The 19,344-nt window shown below is 37.9% G+C and overlaps 1 protein-coding gene across 3 annotated transcripts in view; it reads left to right on the top strand.

The window, feature by feature from the left end:
- Window positions 1–19,344, top strand: part of LOC132380184 (GRIP and coiled-coil domain-containing protein 2-like) — a 422,104-nt gene that overhangs the window by 390,533 nt on the left and 12,227 nt on the right. For all 3 annotated transcript variants that reach the window (XM_059948866.1, XM_059948868.1, XM_059948867.1), the window contains exons 22-23: window positions 3,203–3,365; window positions 4,762–4,844. In XM_059948866.1, the coding sequence (XP_059804849.1) occupies window positions 3,203–3,365; window positions 4,762–4,844 (246 nt within the window). The remainder of the gene's footprint in view (window positions 1–3,202; window positions 3,366–4,761; window positions 4,845–19,344) is intronic.

Genomic DNA, 19,344 nt, shown 5'->3' on the forward strand with positions numbered 1-19,344 from the left:
CCAACACCTACACCTCCCCCTCTCACTAACATTCAGGGCCTCAAACAATCCTTCCTAGATATGGCCTCTTGTATATCAGTGAGACCCAACATAGATAGGGAGACTGCTTCGCCAAGGATCTGCAGTCTGTCCACCAGAAAAACCGGGATCTCCCAGTGGCCAACCATTTTAATTCCACTTTCCATTCCCATTCAAACATGTCCATCCATGACCTCTTCCACTATCAGGATAAGGTTGGAGGAACAACACCATGTATTCTATTTGGGTGGCCTCCAGCACCCCCGGCCCATTGCCTCCCTCTGGTGCTCCCCCGCTTCTTTCTTCCATGGCCTTCTATCTCTTTCACCAATCTTTGCTTCATCCCTCCCCCTCTAGGTTTCACCTGGCCCCTACCGTTTCTCTCTCCCCTCCCCACCTTTCAAATCTACTCCCTAGCTTTTTTTTCTCCAGTCCTTCCGAAGGATTTTGGCCTAAAACGTTAACTGTAGATGCTGCCTGGCCTGCTGAGTTCCTCCATTTTGTGTGTGTCTGTCAATTATAATTAACTTTGGATAGCATCTGTAGCTAATTTACATACAATGTGCATAATGTATAAAATCAAGGCAATTCTGACTACTGAGAGAACTGCACATACAAGCTGAGGGAAAGCATGAGAATTTTGCATCATTTTGAATAGCCCCAGGCAAGCTTTGCCATTCCACATAAATAGTTCATAGAATTTCTTAGCACTTAAAAAAAAGTCCTTGATTTGTGGATTTGATGCTGAAATCAGGAATGCAGAGTTGTGGAATGTAAAATCTGCTTATTGCTTGACTAGAAGTGTTGTTATTTGACTCCTGCTCCTCAAGAATTCCATATTCATCCTTCCTTTAAAAAAATTCCGATTCTAATGCTCCTTTCTTCTCATGACTGCCGACTTCCATTCTCCTCCACTCTTATGAATTGTGTATTGAGGCTCTTTAGTCTGAAGAACAGCTAAAGACTACTTCCATTTAATATCTGGGGGAAAAAAAATGCTTTTAGGTTTACCTGTTGCAGGAGACACAACTGATCGAACTTGGAAACACTTGCAAAACTTTCATATTCAAACCTGAAACTGCAATTACACCATTGCAGAAATATTGCCAAGGGAAAATTAAGTTATAGTTTTGTCTGAATACATGCAAAAATGCCAGCTCCCATGTACACTTGTTGCTATCCTATTAGTTCATTCTGAAGTTAGTCTTCTTTTAAAAAATGTTTAAGTATTTTTAAATGTTTTATGATTTATAACTGCTGCATGTTATTGTAACTGATTTAAATCGTTTGGAAATGGAAGAGAAGTGCATAAACCATTAAATACCAACATAAAATATCTGAGAGCAACCATCAGAAAATTTCTTTTTCTACTGTTAGTAAGTACTTCGGACTTACAATGAATAGTTGCTACCAACATAAAAACTTCAGTGGCTACTTCAGATTTAACAGAAGTTGTTAGTGAAGATGAGTGGGACCTGGACCAACAACAGTCCATTGCTAATAGTTTTTGCTAATTGTCGGAGATTCTGGGACAAATCCATAACTTTCCCAAATATGTTCACCTTCATGTTCCTTCACATAGGGCTAGCTATCCGAGGAGCATCATCCTTATTCTAATAGCCCCTCTTCGTTTTTAGCTTGCTTGTCATATTACCTCAACCAGTTACTAAACTTATCTTGTGCTATTTATTAAGTCCAAAAATAATTGCAGTTGCAGATAAGAATATGGCATATTTAGCAACTTAATAGACCTGCCAATTATAAATATACCTGCTGTCATATCTGGTTGAAGATAGCCTGAAAGCCCTGAAAAATTTTATGACCTTGAGTGTAAGTTGCAACAGATCAATGTTTGCTTGTTATTTAGTGCCATCTAGTGTCACTGAACAAAGCATCACCCCATGAATATCAGGCTGAATTGTGCGTTCCAGCACTGGTTACCAGACTCTCTCTGAAGACCAGTGGCAAAGCAGTGACTTCTCTGAAGATAACTCTCATATTATGCCTCTGAGGGCTGGTGTCTGAATAATGACCCTAATCTAGTGAATTAACTGTTATTTATTGGTGTTTGATGTGTTTTAATTACATTCTTTTTTGTTATTAAAATCTGAATAATTTTAAGTGCTTCTGACTATCAGAGAAGTTTTGTAGTATTTGGTAGCAGTCAACAGCTATCGGGGAATTCTGAAGACTGAACCCAAAGATGTTTAACATTGAACTTACTTTGCTTTTCTTGGATACCTGTAAAGTGTGGAGGATCAGTTCATCCAGTCCTCCGTATCCAAGAAAAATTTGTATGGGTGGATATTGGAGATGGTGAGTCTGGAGTATAGACTTGGGTCCACAACAGTCTGGCCTAATTAAATGGGCAATATAAATAGATTCATTCAGCTTTGCATTTATGCCATGCTCTTAAACTTAGAACTCTCAGTAATTACTGATTATTTTTATTGATAATTGAAGAACTACTTATTCAATTATATTGAACAAATGCAGAAATCCAACTGATTTTTTTTCATGTATTTCCATATATTATCTAAACATGGAACTTAAGATCATTTTAAAATGAAGTTCAGACTGAGGTAAGATACGGCAGATGCTGGAATGTGAAGCTAAAAATAAACTACTGGAGGAACTATCAGTCCACATGAAAGATCTCAACCCAATGCATCAATATCATTTTGCACCACAGTTGCTGTCTGATCTACTGAGGTCTTCCAGTCCTTTGGTCTTGCTTAAAATAAAGTTTGTTTACCTCTGCTTAAGTTTATCTGGTTTGTGTTGCTTTTTTAATTTTATGAACAAAATTATTGACTGTGTATCATGGTGTTGAAAGTGATTATAATAGAGGGGTTTAAGTCAGTGAATGTTTTCAGTGTTTGATAGATTGTTCTCACACCAATGATTCCAGAACTAATTAGATTTGACACTGGAACCGATTTCCTTGAAGTGTTCTGGTATTGGTGAGTGACCCAAACTGCTTGGACACTTGAGTATTAAGATGGAGGCTGTGAAAGTAGGAAACTATTATTATTTGGAGAAATAACAGTGCCAAAATTAGAACCTGTGATAAGCAGTCTGAAAGCTGAAGTTGCTATTCTTGGGTTTCAACAAAGTTTGTTATTTAGGATGTAATTTCACTAAAAATTAGTCACATCTGCAATAAGTACATTTATTTCTGCAGGATAAAAAATATGCTACAGATAAGTACAAGGACATCTACACAGAGCTAAGTATTGTGAAGGCTAAATCAGAGCGTGACATAAACCGACTGAAAGAGCAGCTGCAGCTGGCACAGGAAGCTCTGGGAGAACAACCCATGGATGAAACTGAGCACAGCAGATATGGTACAGCAAACTGAAGAATTGAAACTAATTGCTTATATACTTTTGCTAATTTTAAACAAGCTCAAGTATTGTTCTGGCAAAGAGCCTTCATGACAAATAGTTGAGGCTAGAACTCATTTTGGAGTAAATTTAATATTGTAGAGGGAGAACCAAATTTTGGTTTTGAATCTCCATACTGGAATATGTATTACATGTAGCTTTATTTTAAGTGAAGCTTCCTCAGAGATTTCACTTTTTGACTAAATAATTCATTTTTGTTTCAAATGTTACAAATTGGAAAGCTCCATTTGATCACAGTTTATACTAATTAATCTATTTTAGGAATGTATGTTGGTTCTCAGTAATTGGTCTAAAGAGAAAATATTACAGTCCTTTATATTATCAATTATTATCCTGTGACATCTGTTGGAAAGGGCATTGCACTCAGTGGCTGCTTTATTAGATATGAGTGTACCTAATAAAGTGGCCACTAGAGTGGAACCCGGTGTAATCTTCTGCTGCTGTAGCCCATCCACTTCAAGGTTCGACCTGTTGTGTGTTTGGAGATGCTCTTCTGCATACCACATGGTTATTTGAGTTACTGTCACCTTCCTGTCAGCTTGAATCAATCTGGCTATTCCCCGCCTCTCTCATAAATACAGCTTTCTCGGCAACAGAACTTCCACTCACTGGATTTTCTTTTTGGTTTTTTTGGCTTCATACATTTTTGGATTTCTTTTTAGTTTCCCAGTAACTGCTAGACTGCTGTGCATGAAAATCCCAGATGATCAGCATTTTCTGAGTTAGTCAAACCACCCTGCCTAGCACCAACAACATTCCACAGCCAAAGTCATTTGGATCCCATTTTTCCCCATTCTGATATTTAGTTTAAACAACAACTGAACCTCTTGACCATCTCTGTATGCTCTGTGCATTGAGCTGATTAGATATTTGCATTAATGAGCAGGTGTACTGAATGCATGTTACATTCTAATAACCTGATATACTCACTCTAGAGATAAGGTTAATGTTTGGCTGAGCTTTTGCCTTCTTGAGTAAAAGGTGTAAACATCAGATGATACATCTTGAAAAGAGGAATTTAATTGCATGTTTTGGTGATGAAAACTGTATGATGGAAGACATTCTAATTTTAATATCTTTTCAGTGTACTCAGTTTTCACATAGAATTACACTGGTGAAAAAGAACCTGGTGTTTCTTAATCTCTAAAATGTTTTTGATATTTTTCTCTAAACTGTAGCTAAGGACAAAGTATAGCTTTCATTGTGGAATCACTTTAAAACACATTTGCCAAATAGGCTTTTTGAAGTATGTAAGTAGTTTTGAACTTCTGCCTGAAGTTATCTTTGAGAAGACAGGATCCTAGTTTTGAAATTTGAAATAGATTTTTTTTCTCAGATATAATGAAATCAAAGAGCAATCCCGATATCCTGAAGATGGCAGCAGCAGCAAAACGAGCAGATCGAGCTCTGAGATCGAAGGTATTCTTTTATTTTCACATCTTTAATGTTAGTTTTCTCCAATATAGATTACCGTTTAGGAAAATTGCTTATTTGTGTGCTTAAGTACATATGCTAATTTTGCCATAAGCAAACAAACATCCTTTCATTTTTCAACATTATAAACCATCTTGTGGTCCAGTAACATACATGCAAACTTTTATGCACCTCTGAAGATTTAACCAAGGCTCTCAGATACCACTATGCAAATGAGCTGTTGGAGGTGAAAAGGAGAATTTTATATCTTAATTTTTAATGTTTAATTTTAAGTCATTGTACAATGACTTTAAAGTCAATGACAAAGTCATTGTCATTAACAATGGTTAATTTTAAATCACTGGACTGGCAGGTATCTCCAAAGTCCCTTTTATTTATATTATCTGATTATTTTTTTAAAAATCCAAAGCTGATTTAAAGCCACTGTACATGGTAATAGAAGGAAACTAGATTTTTTTTTGCAGCTCCTGACAATTTTGATATAGTCTATTAAATGATTCCTTTCCAGGAAAGAACACATGAAAAATTTTGGGTTATTTCATCAATTGTTTTAAAACACTTGTAAGGATTATCTGTGAAATGGAATCATCTGACTAAATCAAAACTTAACTGAAGTCTGAATACATTATATTCTTAAATGCAAGAGATTCTGCAGATGCAGCGAATCCAGAGTAACACACAAAATGCTGGAGGATCTCAGCAGGTCAGGCAGCATTTATAGAGAGGAATAAACAGTGGACATTTTGAGCCAAGACATTCCATCAGTCTTGGCCTGAAACTTTGACTATTTATCCCTTTCCATAGGTGCTGCTGACCTAAGCTCCTCCAGCATTTTGTATGTGATTCTTAGTAATCTGTGCACTTTACCACCGTAACAGGACAATCTTGCCCTCTGATTTAATATATGGGAAGATTTTTTTTAAAAGGGCATTGAAATTTTCACTTTTGATTAAGGACTAGTGAAAGACACGAATCCACATTCCAATGGTGCGTCCCATCGGAGACCATTATAATGCATTACATATATGTGAGGACTGAGATCAGGTGAGGACTGAGATCTGACTGATCCTCTTCGCTCATTGTAAGCTAACCTGCTAATAAGTAGCAACCATCAGATAAAAATGATCACTTAGACAATGTCCCATTAAACTACAGATATACTGGGAACAGGATATCCACAGGATTACTTTTCCCCTTTGAGTGAAAAGGGAAAAAAACTGAGCTATGGTTAGGGACACTGCTTTGTCTTTTTCATGATACATAAACTTATAAGAAGGCTTTTAGTTCATGCATATCATGTATCATCACATTTTAGGGTGACTTACCAAGTTAGTTTGTATAATTAATTTTTATTCCATAAAATGCACTCATCAGATTAAATTGTCCCACGCAAAGATGATTTCTGAAACTGACAGAACGTAGCATAGTACAGGCCCTTCAGCCCACAATGTTGTGTCACCTTTTAATCTACTTCAGTATCAAAATAACCCTTCCATCCCACATAGCCCTCCGTTTTTCTTTTATTTGTGTGCCCAATTAAGAATCTCTTAATGTCCCTGAGGTATCTGCATCTACCACCACCCTTACACTTACAACTCTGTAAAACAAAACAAAACTACATCTGACATTCCCACCACCTTTTCCACCAATCACTTTAAAAGTATGCCCTCTCATATTAGCAATTATGCCCTGGGAAAAAGATGCTGGCTGTCCACTCTATCTATGCCTCTTATCATCTTGTACACCTCTATCACGTTGCATCTCATCCTCCTCCATTCCAAAGAGAAAAGTGCTAGTTTAGAGTCACAGAACTTCTCAGCACAGAAACTGGCCCTTTGGCCCATCTAGCACATGCTGAGCTGTTAGCTACCTAGTTCCATCAATGTACAGTATGTATCCAAATGTCTCCTAAATGTTAAAATCAAACATGAATCCACCACTTCTGTTGGCAGCTCATTCCACAGCCTCACCTACCTCTGAGTGAAGAAGTTCCTCCACATGTTCCCTTAAACTTGTCACCTTTCACCCTTAACCTATGACCTCTAGATCTAGTCTCACCCAAAAGTTTTGCTTAATCTTACTCACCAAGCCATTCTCATTTCTCTTTTTAGGTCTAGTTTGTACAACCTGTATAAAAGGACAGGTTACATCTGAACCCAGGGGGACCAATATCCTCATAGGCAAGTTTGCTAGAGCTGTGTGGGAAGGTTTACACTAATTTACCAGTGTGGTGCGAACCTAAGTGATCGGGCTGACGATGGGGTAGTTGGCTTACAAAGTTTGTGTGTACTGAGACTGCTAGCAAGGACAGGCTGATGATAGGACAAAATTACAGTCAATGAGATAAGTTCAAATGTAAAAGGGAGGCAAAATTAAAGTGTGATGAATACAGGACTGAAGTTGTTATATTTGAATACACAGTGTACAGAATAAGGTAGATGAACTTGCAGCACAGTTAGAGATTGGCAAGTATGACGTTGTGGGGATCACTGAGTCATGGCTGTGGGAAGACATTAACATCCAAGGATACATGTTGTATAGAAAGGACAGACAGATAAGCCAAAGGGTGAAATCAAATCCTTAGAGGTGACTCAGGATTGAAAGGTGTAGAATTCCTGTGGGTAGAGCTAAGAATCTGCAAGGCTATAAAAAACATGATGGGGCCTCTGAACAGTAGCAAAGAAATGGACTACAAATTACAACAGGAGATGGAATAACATGTCAGAAAGGTAATGTTATGATAGTCATGGGGGATTTCAGTTCTCAACTAGATTGGTAAAATTGGGTTGGTGCTGAATCCCAAGAGGTGAAATTCGTAGAATGCTTACAAGATGGCTTTTTAGAACAATTCATGGTTGAATCCACTTGGAGATCGGCTGTTCTGGATTGGGTGTTGTGCAATGAACCAGAATTGATTAGAGAGCTTTTAAGGTAAAAGAACCCTTAAGGGGAAGTGATCATAATATGATGGAGTTCACCCTGAAATTTGAGAGAGAGGAGCGAAAGTCAGATTTATCAGTATTACAGTGGAATACAGAGACATGAGAGAGGAGCTGGCCAAGTTGATCGGATGGAACACTAGCAAGGATGATGGAGGAGCAGTAATGGCTAGAATTTGAAACCTGTACTACTTCTTTACATTGCAAAGATGAAGAACTATTCGAAAGGCAGGATGATGCAACCACGGCTAACAAGAAAAGTCAAAGCTAATGTAAAAGCCAAAGACAGTATAAGATATAAGAGCAGAGGTAGGCCATTCAACCCATCAAGTCTGCTCTGCTATTCAATCATGGGCTGATCTAATTCTTCCAGTCATGCCAACCCCTGCCTTCTCCCCATACCCTTTGATGCCTTGGCTAATCAAGAACCTATTTATCTCTGCCTTAAATACATCCAATGACTTGGCCTCCACAGTCTCTCGTGTCAACAAATTCCATAGATTTACCACCCTCTGACTAAAGTTATTTCTCCGCATCTTTGTTCTAAATGGACGTCCTTCAATCCTGAAGGCGTGCCCTCTTGTCCTAGACTCCCCTACCATGGGAAGTAACTTTGCCATATCTAATCTGTTCAGTCCTTTTAACATTCAGAATGTTTCTATGAGATCTTCCCACCCTCCCCCCCCGCCCCCCCCATTCTCCTGGACTCCAGGGAATACAGCTTAGGAGCTGCCAGAGGTTCCTCATATGGGAACCCGTTATTTCCTGGAATCATTATCGTGAATCTTCTCTGAACCCTCTCCAATGTAAGTATATCCTTTCTAAAAGGAGGAGCCCAGAACTGCACACAATACTCCCAAGGGTGGTCTCCCGAGTGCCTTATAGAGCCTCAACATCACATCCCTGCTCAAATATTCTATACATCTAGAAATGAATGGCAACATTGCATTCACCACCTTCACCAATGACTCAATCTGGAGGTTAACCTTTAGGGTATCCTGCACAAAGACTCCCAAGTCCCCTTGCAACTCTGCATTTTGAATTCTCTCCCCATCTAAATAATAGTCTGCCTGTTTATTTCTTCAATCAAAAGTGCATGACCATACACTTTCCAACATTATATTTCATGTGCCACTCCTTTGCCCATTCCCCTAAACTATGTAAGTCTCTCTGCAGGCTCTCTGTTTTCTCAGCACTACCTGCTCCTCCACCTGTCTTTGTATCATTGACAAATTTAGCCACAAATCCATTAATCCCATAGTCCAAATCATTGACATGCATTGTAAAAAGCAGCGGTCCCAACATCAACCCCTGTAGAACTCCACTGGTAACCGGCAACCGGCCAGAATAGGATCCATTTATACCCACTCTGTTTTCTACCAATCAGCCAATGTTCCACCCATGCTGGTAACTTCCCTGTAATTCCATGGCTCTTACCCTCATGTGTGGGCACCTTGTGAAAGGCCTTTTGAAAATCCAAGTACACTAGGTCTACTGCATCTCCTGTGTCTACCCTGTTAGTAATTTCCTCAAAAAAATTGCAGTAGGTTTGTCAAGCAGGATTTTGCTTTCAGGAAAACATGCTGGCTTTGGCCTATCTTGTCATGTGCTTCCAGGTCCTCCATAACCTCATCCCTAACAATCGATTTCAGCAACTTCCCAAACACTGATGTCAGGCTAACATGTCTACAGTTTCCTTTCTGCTGCCTCCCACCCTTCTTAAATAGCGGAGTAACATTTGCAATTTTCTAGTCATCCAGTACAATACCAGAATCTATCGATTCCTGAAAGATCATTGTTAATGCCTCCGCAATCTCTCCAGCTACTTCCTTCAGAAAGTCTCAGGACCAGGAGATTTATCCACCCTCAGACCGTTAAGCTTCCTGAGCACCTTCTCAGTCGTAATTTTCATATAATAGAGCAAAAATTAGTGGGAAGTTAGAGGACTGGGAAGCTTTTAAAAACCAACAGAAGGCAACTAAAAAAGTCATAAAGAGGGAAAATAAGGGTAGTAATATTAAAGAGGATACCAGAGGTTTCTTCTTGATATGTAGAGAGTAAAGGAGAGATAAGAGTAGATAACAGACAGCTGGAGATGATGCTGGAGAGGTAATAATGGGAGGATAAGGAAATGTCAGACAAATAGAGTAAATATTTTGCATCAGTCTGCAATGTGGAAGACACTAGCACTATACCGGAAGTTCAAGAATATGAGGGTCAAGTGAGAGTAAAATTGCCATTACTCGGGAGAGATGCTTGGGAATCTGAAAGTAGATAAGTGTTTCTGAAAGAGGTGACTGAAAAGATTGTGGAGTAATGATTTTTCTAGGATCATTAGATTCTGGAATAGTTCCGGAGGACTGGGAAATTGTAAATGTCAATCTACTCTTTAAGAATGGGGGGAGGAAAGTGCTAAAATAAGCCGAAGTTGACATTGTTTCCTAAAGGAAAAATCTTGCCTGAAAAATATGTTGGAATTCTTTGAAGAAATAGCCAGCAGGATGGACAAAGGAGAATCGGTGGATGTTGTGTACTTAGACATACAGAATGCTTTTGATCAGGTGCCACACATGAGGCTGCTTAACAAAGTAAGAGCCCATAATATTAAAGGTAGGATACTAGCATGAATAGAATATTCGTTGATTATCGGAGGCAAAGACTAGGAATAAAGGAAGTCTTTTCTAGTTGGCTGTCAGTGACTAGTGGTGTTTCACAGGGGTTTGTGTTGGGACCGCTTCTTTTTACATTATACGTCAATGATTTGGATGACAGAATTCCTAGTTTTGCGGCCAAGTTTGCGGACATTTCAAAGATAGGTGGAAGGATAAATGGTGTTAAGGAAGCAGAGAGGCTGCAGAAAGATTGGGAGAATGAGCAAAGAAGTGACAGATGGAATACAGTGTCCGGGGGTCTATGGCCATGCACTTTGGTAGAAGAAATAAAAGCCTTGACTATTTTCTAGATGGAGAGAAAATTAAAAAATCTGAGGTGCTAAGGGACTTGGGAATCCTTCTGTAGGATTCCCTGAAGGTTATTTGCAGGTTGAGTCAGTGATGAGGAAGACAAATGCAATGTTAGCGTTCATTTCACTAGAATATAAAAGCAAGGAAATAATGCTCAAGCTTTATAAGGCACTGGTGAGGCCTTACTTGGAATATTGTGAGCAGTTTTGGGCCCCACGTTTCAGAGAAGGTTGATGAGAATGAAGGGGTTACCATATGAGGACTGATTGATGGCTCTAGGGCTGTGCTCACTAGAATTCAGAAGAATCAGGGTGGGGGGTTCTTATTGAAACCTGGTGAACGGTGAAAGACCTCAATACAGTGGATATGGCGAAGATGTTTCCTTTGGCGGGGAGTCTAGAACCATAGGGTACAGCCTCAGAATAGGGGATATCCGTTTAGAATGGAGATGAGAAATTTATTTAGCCAGGGAGGGGAGAATCTGTGGAATTTGTTGCCACCAGCAGCTGTGGAGGCCAAATCATTGGGTATATTTAAAGCAGAGGTTGTTAGGTACTTGATTAGTTAGGGCATGAAGGATTGCAGGGAGAAGGAAGGAGATATGGGCTGAGAGGGAAATGGATCAGCCATGATGAAATTGTGGAGTAGATATGATAGGCTAAATGGCCTAATTCTGCTCCTATATCTTATAGTCTAGGTCCTTTGGTCTTAAGCACTTCCCTGGCTATTTTATATTTCAAGATCCCTGTCCTTGCTTTTTCCTTTCTCTTTCCTTTCTCTTGACTGAATGTTCCATCTTTCTTGTCAACCATGGCTCCTTTCCCTGCCTCAGTGGAACAAAACTATCCAGAACCCTGTGTAAGTGCTTGCTAAACAACCTCTACATTTCCTTGAGAATATATTTCCCATTTTACACTGAAATTCCTGCATAACTGAATCATAATTAGCCACCCAATTAAATACCTTCCCATGCAGTCTGTTCCCACCCTTGTTGAAGGCTGTGCTAAAGGCCAGAGTTGTGGTCACTGTCTCTGAATTGCTCGTCCACTAAAGACCTGCCACGTGACCAGGTTCATTGTCTAGTACTAGATCCACCTAGACTTCTTCTCTTGTTAGCCTGTCTATATATTGTGTCAGGCTTCCTTCCTGGATACATCTAACAAATTCTGCCCCATCTAAACCCCTTGAACTAAGGAGGTGCCAATCAATTTAGGGAAGTTGAAGTCGCTTATTGTTTGTGCACCTTTCCAAAATCTGCTTATTGATCTGCTCAGTGTTCATGTTATTGGGGAGCCTTCAGAATGCTCCCAGTAGAGTAATTGCAACCTTCCTGTTTCTGACTTCTTCCCAAACTGATATGGTAGGTGATCCCTCCACAACATCCTTCCTATCTGCAGTCGTGATGCTATCCCAAATTAGCAAAGCCACTCCTCCACCTATTGTGTGTTTAATATTTCAGTGCTATTTTGAGTAATATTGTAAATACATTGTTTGACTAAGCATTCTTTATTGTTTACATAATGCATTGTGGGCTATATGTAAAAGTACATGAATGGCATACATCATCACACCACCATGTCATAAGTGCACGTCTCGCTAAGTATAGGAAAAAAAACAAAGTAGACGCACATTTCCTAGTCTGTATTTTTCTTTCAATTTGTTTTATGTATTGGAGTTTTAAAACATAATAGGGTCAACAACTAAGATCTAAAATGAACCTGAGACGACTACATACCTGTGGAAGTGCAGCACTTTTTTTCTCTTCAGAAGCATAGTGAAATGTTCGAGTTTTTTTTTAAAGTGCAGCAGTACAGTGTAACTTTTTTTTAAAAAGGCAGAAAATGGATCAAAGCTGTCTCTATTTCCTGAGGAGACTGAGGTCCTTTAACATCTGCCGGACGATGCTGAGGATGTTCTACGAGGCTGTGGTGGCCAGTGCTATCATGTTTGCTGTTGTGTGCTGGGGCAGCAGGCTGAGGGTAGCAGACACCAACAGAATCAACAAACCCATTCGTAAGGCCAGTGATGTTGTGGGGGTGGAACTGGACTCTCTGATGGTGGTGTCTGAAAAGAGGATGCTGTCCAAGTTGCATGCCATCTTGGACAATGACTCCCATCCACTCCATAATGTACTGGTTAGGCACAGGAATACACTCAGCCAGAGACTCATTCCACCAAGATGTAACACTGAACATCATAGGAAGTCATTCCTACCTGTGGCAATCAAACTTTACAACTCCTCCCTTGGAGTGTCAGACACCCTGAGCCAATAGGCTGGTCCTGAACTTATTTCCACTTGGCATGATTAACTTATTATTACTTAATTATTTATGATTTTATATTGTTATATTTCTTCACTGTTCTTGGTTGGTGCGGCTGTAACGAAACCCAGTTTCCCTCGGGATCAATAAAGTATGTCTGTCTGTCTGTAATTTACAGGTTCATAAACAGAGTATTAGGGGATAATTTTTTTTAAAAAACCAATAATCTCTGGCTACATTGGAAAGATGGACATGTTTGATTGTACAAGAAATAACTGGTTGACATATACTGAGTGAACTGAACAATATTTTGAAACAAATGAAATAGCTGGTGAAAAGCAAGTGCCAGTTTTGCTAAGTGCATGGGTAGAAAAACATGCAGCTTGTTTAGAAGTTTGACTGCTCCAACCAAACCAGCCAAAATTAAGCTTTGCTGATATTGTGAAAGTATTGTAGGAACATTTAGAATGTTGATCCAAGATGGCGGCGCGAATCAGCTTGCAGGGGCCACTCCAGAGCTGATTATCTGTTGTTTGTGAAGCGGGGTGCCGTGCGCAATCATAATCGGATGAAAAACAGACGTGGGAGCACGGAGGAACATCTGGAAATCTCCAGGAAGACCTTCTGCATTGCTGCTGCTGCTGTGAGGTCCGGGTCTCTGCTGGGAAGAACAGGCCCCCAGTCCTTGGGGTTGCGTTGCCGATGGTAGAGGATGGTGCTCGGAGAAGCTGTGCCAGAGGGGATGGCCAGAGGCTCGGAGGTTCGACAGACTCGGAGTCCGCTGCGGTCAGGTCGCTTTCACTGTGGGTTCGACAGAGCTTTCATTGTGTGCTGCGTCTGTCAGGCTGAGTTGTGCGGCGCTGTGGAAGTCTATAGCGGGGGTATTCCCTTCTGCCGCCTACATGGGATGACAAGTCTATTGGGACCCTGAGGACTTGTGGAAACTGTGTGGTGGTTTCTTTTGAACTTATAGTCTTTTAACATCTTTGGACTATTTTTACTTTGCCCATGGTCTGATTTTTTTTATCAATTATGCTATTGTTTGCCCTGTTGTAACTATGTGGTTTTGTACAGGTCCTATAGCTTTAATTTTTGGTCTTATTTTGTCTGGTGGAATTGGAGCTCCTTTCTGGGGAACGCGCTAAGATGGTAGTGCGATATTAATATGTAGCAGCCTCTCCAGACTCTGGATTGGGGATTGCCAAACGTTATGTGGATTTTCTGGTGTAGTCTGTTTTGTCATGTGCTTTTGTGATATCATTCTGGAGGAACATTGTCTCATTTTTTAACTGCATTGCATTTGTGGTTTCTAAATGACAATAATCTGAATCTGAATAGAACCCATTGTTGGTTGCAAAATGTTTTATGTTTCATAAGCAGAATCAAAAGGAATGAAAGTCCCATTTTAGCGTATGTGGCTGAAATGAAGAAATTGTCTGAACATTGTGAGTTCAGTAAGGAACTTAATGACACACTAAGAGATTGCTTAGATTGCAGAATCTTCTAAGAAAGCATTCAAAAATGGCTTCTATCTGAAGCACAACTCACATTTAGAAGAGCAGTTGAAATCGCTGTATCAGTGGATACAGCAGAGACTCAATTCAGGAATGAAAGTCAATGTGAGCAATAATGCAACATCTAAACAGAAACCTGCTTGATGGAATTAATTGTGTCACAGTTATGGTAGGGCTCACATACATCAGACCAGTGCAGGTTTAAAGGAAAAACTTGCAGAAAATGCAACGGAGTAGGACACATACGAAGAGCATATGAGGCAAGTATAAATGGACTGAAGAGATAGAGATTAAAGTCAAGTTGCAGTTTCAAAAAGAGCACTAATCTGCATACTGTTGATGAAAAATCTGATAATGATGAGAGGACTGGGTAGCCTTGAGATTTACAACATGAAAACTAATAATAGACAAGCAGTTTGACTTGGCAGATTAATTAAACTCATTCCACAAAATGATTTTGTACGCCAATTAAAAGATACTAAACTGGAGCTTGCAGATATCCAACTAGGAACTTATTCTGGAGAAATGATAACTCTAGAAATGACATTTATAACAGAGAAATACAACAACCAACAAGCCACATTGGGCTTGAATGTGGTAAAAGCAGAGGGCCCTCCACACACAAACCTGTAAGACATAGTTTCTGTATGTCCACCTTTAATCTCTCCCTTTTCCGACTTAAGCTTTGAAATTTCAACTTTACTCAGTCGGATCTGTAGAGTAACAGTTATAACTGTGGCTACTCCTAAAAGAAATCCGGACCCAGGCAACGGAAAGCCTAAAAAAGCTGATGAATTCTTGGAGGAACCCCCTAGGTGAAGAGATTAGAGTCTCAAATCAGCAGTATCAGCATTGAAATAATCCAATTAAAAGAGAAATTTGAAGGAAAAATTGACTCTGAGCCGTGATCTTAAAGAAGTTAGTCGAAATGCTGCTGACTTCCCTTCTCGTTTGGAAAAAGCTCAACAATGGATCGTCGATCTGGAACCTCGGTCACGTCGGAATAATATTCGAATTGTTGGATTAAAAAAGAAATCAGAATCGGCCGACACACTGGATTATTTTACAAAAATGTTTCAATCTTTATTTCCGGAGGTTTGTTCACAGCCTCCAGATATTGAAATGGCTCACGGAATTGTTACTTTAAAACTCTTGGATCAAGGTAAAAACAGACATTGTTGTGTGTTTTCTCCATTTCAAAGACAAAGACCGCATTATTAAGCTTGCGAGAAAACAAAGGCTGTTTCAGTTTCAAGGTTCGGAGATTCGCTTTTTTGAAGATTTTAACGATTTTAACGAAATTGTTAAGAAGTGTGCTGGATTTGCAGCGACCATGAAATTAGCATACCAAAAAAAGCTTTTCCCATTGCTCCAATATCCAGCTAACTGAAGGCTTTTTGTCAAAAAGTCTGGGGCTCGTATTTTTGATGACCCAGCTGAAGCATTGCGTTTTGTTAACTCTTTACCTGATGAATCTGATGACAAGTCTAAAGCCTGAAGCTTGAATGATTTATAATGGTTTGATTTTCTCATGGCATAAAGAGTGATGAGATTGAAAGATTTGATGGTTACAGAAAGTCTTTACCTTAAAATGTATTTTTATCTCAGAAAAAGACTGGTTTGGGTGGTTTTAACCTCAGAAGACGGAGCAGGAGAACTGTTGATAGACTGTAGTTAAGTTTGAACCATCTAGAATTTTTTCTCTGCAGCATTTAAATGAACTAATTGTTTTGTTTTGTTCTGTTTGCTTTTGTAAAGATCTTTTAAGTAATTATTTGGATTTCCTTATGTTTTAAAGATAGATTGGATAATTTAAAGATGGCGATTGTTTTTCTTTTGTGCAAATATTTCAAGAATTGTTTTGGATGTGTTTTTCTTCCCTTATTTAATATTATGAAGGTTACTTTCAAAATTGAAGGTCGTTTTGTTTAACAAGAAAAACACTTTCCTTCCAAGTTAATTATATTGAGATATATGTCGACTGTAATGAGTTATATGTTTGGTAGAGGGAGACAGAGATTACTTTTTTTGTGTTTTTTTTTAATTAGGTAGGCATATTTGTATTTTGTATTTGCATCTATGCTTTTCTTGGGGCTTGCGTTGATTGATATCAACTTATTTCTGGGCTTTATAGTTTGGGTGGGTTCATTCTTTTTTTTATCCCCATTATGGAATCCCAGAGCATACGCAAATTATTTTTATTGTTGTTCATCTCCGCCATTTTCGGCTACCTTATCCTGCCATGCATATAACTATGTATTTAGATGCAAAGTTTCATGGTATCTAAACAGTTAAATGTCTTAACTTGGAATGTCTGCGGTTGGAATCATCCTATTACGCGTAAAGAAAACATTTAAAGTTATTAACCGATTCCAGCCTGATATAATCTTTGCACAAGAGATGCATATCAGGTTATGTGAAAATCGATTTTTTAAATTTTGGAAGGGCTCTCAGTTTCATGCAAACTCCCAGAGTAAAAGTAGAGGTGTCTCTATTTTTATTGATTCCAATATCCCTTTTAATAAGGAGGATATTATAGCCGATATTAATGATAGTTTTTTGATTGTTAAAGGAATAATTTATAATAGGAAAAAAGTTTTGGTTAATATTTATGGACCAAATGTTGATGATCCCTCATTTTTTAAAGTTGTCTTTGCTCTATTACCTGATTTAAATGAATATATGTTATTAATGGGTGGTGATTTTAACACTTGTTTAAATTCTTTAATGGATAAGTCATCATCCAAACATCAACTCCCTAATCAATCTGCATCACTTATTAATTCCTTTTTAATTGATTATGGTTTAACTGAAGTCTGGAGGCATATGCACCCTAGTGATGGAGAATACTCCTTTTTTTCTCACATGTTCATAATAAATATTCGAGAATCGACTATTTTATAGTCGACCCTCGACTTTTATTTAATGTTCAGAAAGGTGAGTATGATGCGATTGCTATCTGATCATGCTCCTTTAAACTTAATATTTGAACTGAAAGATGTTGCTTCTACCAGACCATTTTGGCGTTTTCCAGAACACTTGTTACAAAGTTCAGAATTTGTTGAGTTTATTTAAACTCAGATAAGAGTTTTTTCTCTTTAATAATACAGGAAACGTCTCAAAGTTAGTAATTTGGGATTATTTACGTGGTCAGATTATTTTGTATATAGCTAAACTGAAGGAACAAACAAGAATGGAATTAGATAAAATCTCTAAACAAATTAAAGAATTGGATAACATCAATGCAATCTCTCCAAATGTTGTTTCATTTAAAAGAAGAGTAGAATTACAATTAGAGTATAATCCGATTGAAGGATATTTGCTTAAATTGAAAAGTCAATTTTACATTTTTGGGATAAAAATAATAAGCTCTTAGCATCCCAATTAAGAGCAGCTAGAACTAAAAGACAAATTTTAAAGATTCGTAAAAATAATGTGGAGATATAGCAAGTAACCATGAGGATATTAATAATACTTTTCAAGATTTTTATTCTGATCTTTATAGATCTCAATTTCCTGCAGATTCCTCCAAAATGAAGGCTTTTTTACATAAGATTAAATTTCCACAAATTTCTGTTGAAGATCAACAGATGCTTGATGCTCCAATTACCAAGCATGAAATTCAGAAAGCTATTTTATTAATGCAATCAGGTAAAGCTCCTGGACTTGGTTATTCGGTGGGATCTTTTGGAAATATTTCATGAATCCTTTGAGAAGGATAATTTACCACCTTTTTATGAAGCATCTATTTCCTTAATTCTTAAAAAAGATAAAGATCCTGTTGAATGTTCATCGTATAGACCTGTTTCGCTATTAAATGTGGATGCAAAACTTCTCTCTTAAGATAATGGCTAACTGCTTGGAAAATATTTTAACTAAAATCATCTCTATGGATTAAACGGGTTTTATTAAAGGCCGTTACTCTTTCTCTAATGTTCAGAGATTGATGAACATTATATATTCACCATTATCTAAGCAACCTCAATGTGTTATCTCTCTCGACGCAGTTGAGTGGCCATATTTGTTTAAAGTATTAGAAAAATTTGGTTTTGGTAATAATTTCAATAGGTGGATTCAAATGATTTATAAGAATCCTATTGCCATGGTCATTACTAATAATTGCAGGTCTCCTTTTTTTTCACTTTCTCGTGGTATTAGATAGGGATGTCCATTAAGCCCTTTATTATTTAATCTTGTATTGGAGCCTTTGGCCATAACATTACGTGAAGTTAAAAATATTCATGGTATCTTTATATATCTTGGAACTATACATAAGATTTCTCTCTATGTAGATGATCTTTTGGTTTTTATTTTGAATCTTGAGGAATCAATTCCTAATCTTTTGGAAACACTTAAAGATTTTGGTAAATTTTCAGGATATAAACTTAACTTGAATAAAAGTGAATTGTTTCCATTAAATGCCCCTGTTAGTGTATATATATACTGATATTCCTTTTAGAATTGTTAATACTTTTGTATTTCGGTATTATAATTGCTAAAAAATGTAAAGGTCTTTATAAAGCTAATATATAATGGACTTTAATGGACTCCATGAAACAACTATTCTCTAGATGGAATCCATTTACTCTCTCTTTAATAGGTCGTATCCATGCTGTGAAAATGATGATTTTACCTAGATTTTTATATTTTTTCCAAAAATTATTTAACTTAAAAATTTTTTGATCAAACTGACTCTCTTATTTCTTCCTTTATTTGGAATGATAAGAGACCAAGAATTAATAAGTATTATTTACAAAAATCTAAAAAAGATGATGGACTTGCACTTCCTAATTTAAGACTATTATTGG

Source organism: Hypanus sabinus, chromosome 23 (assembly GCF_030144855.1).
Source record: "Hypanus sabinus isolate sHypSab1 chromosome 23, sHypSab1.hap1, whole genome shotgun sequence".
Lineage (NCBI taxonomy): Eukaryota > Metazoa > Chordata > Chondrichthyes > Myliobatiformes > Dasyatidae > Hypanus > Hypanus sabinus.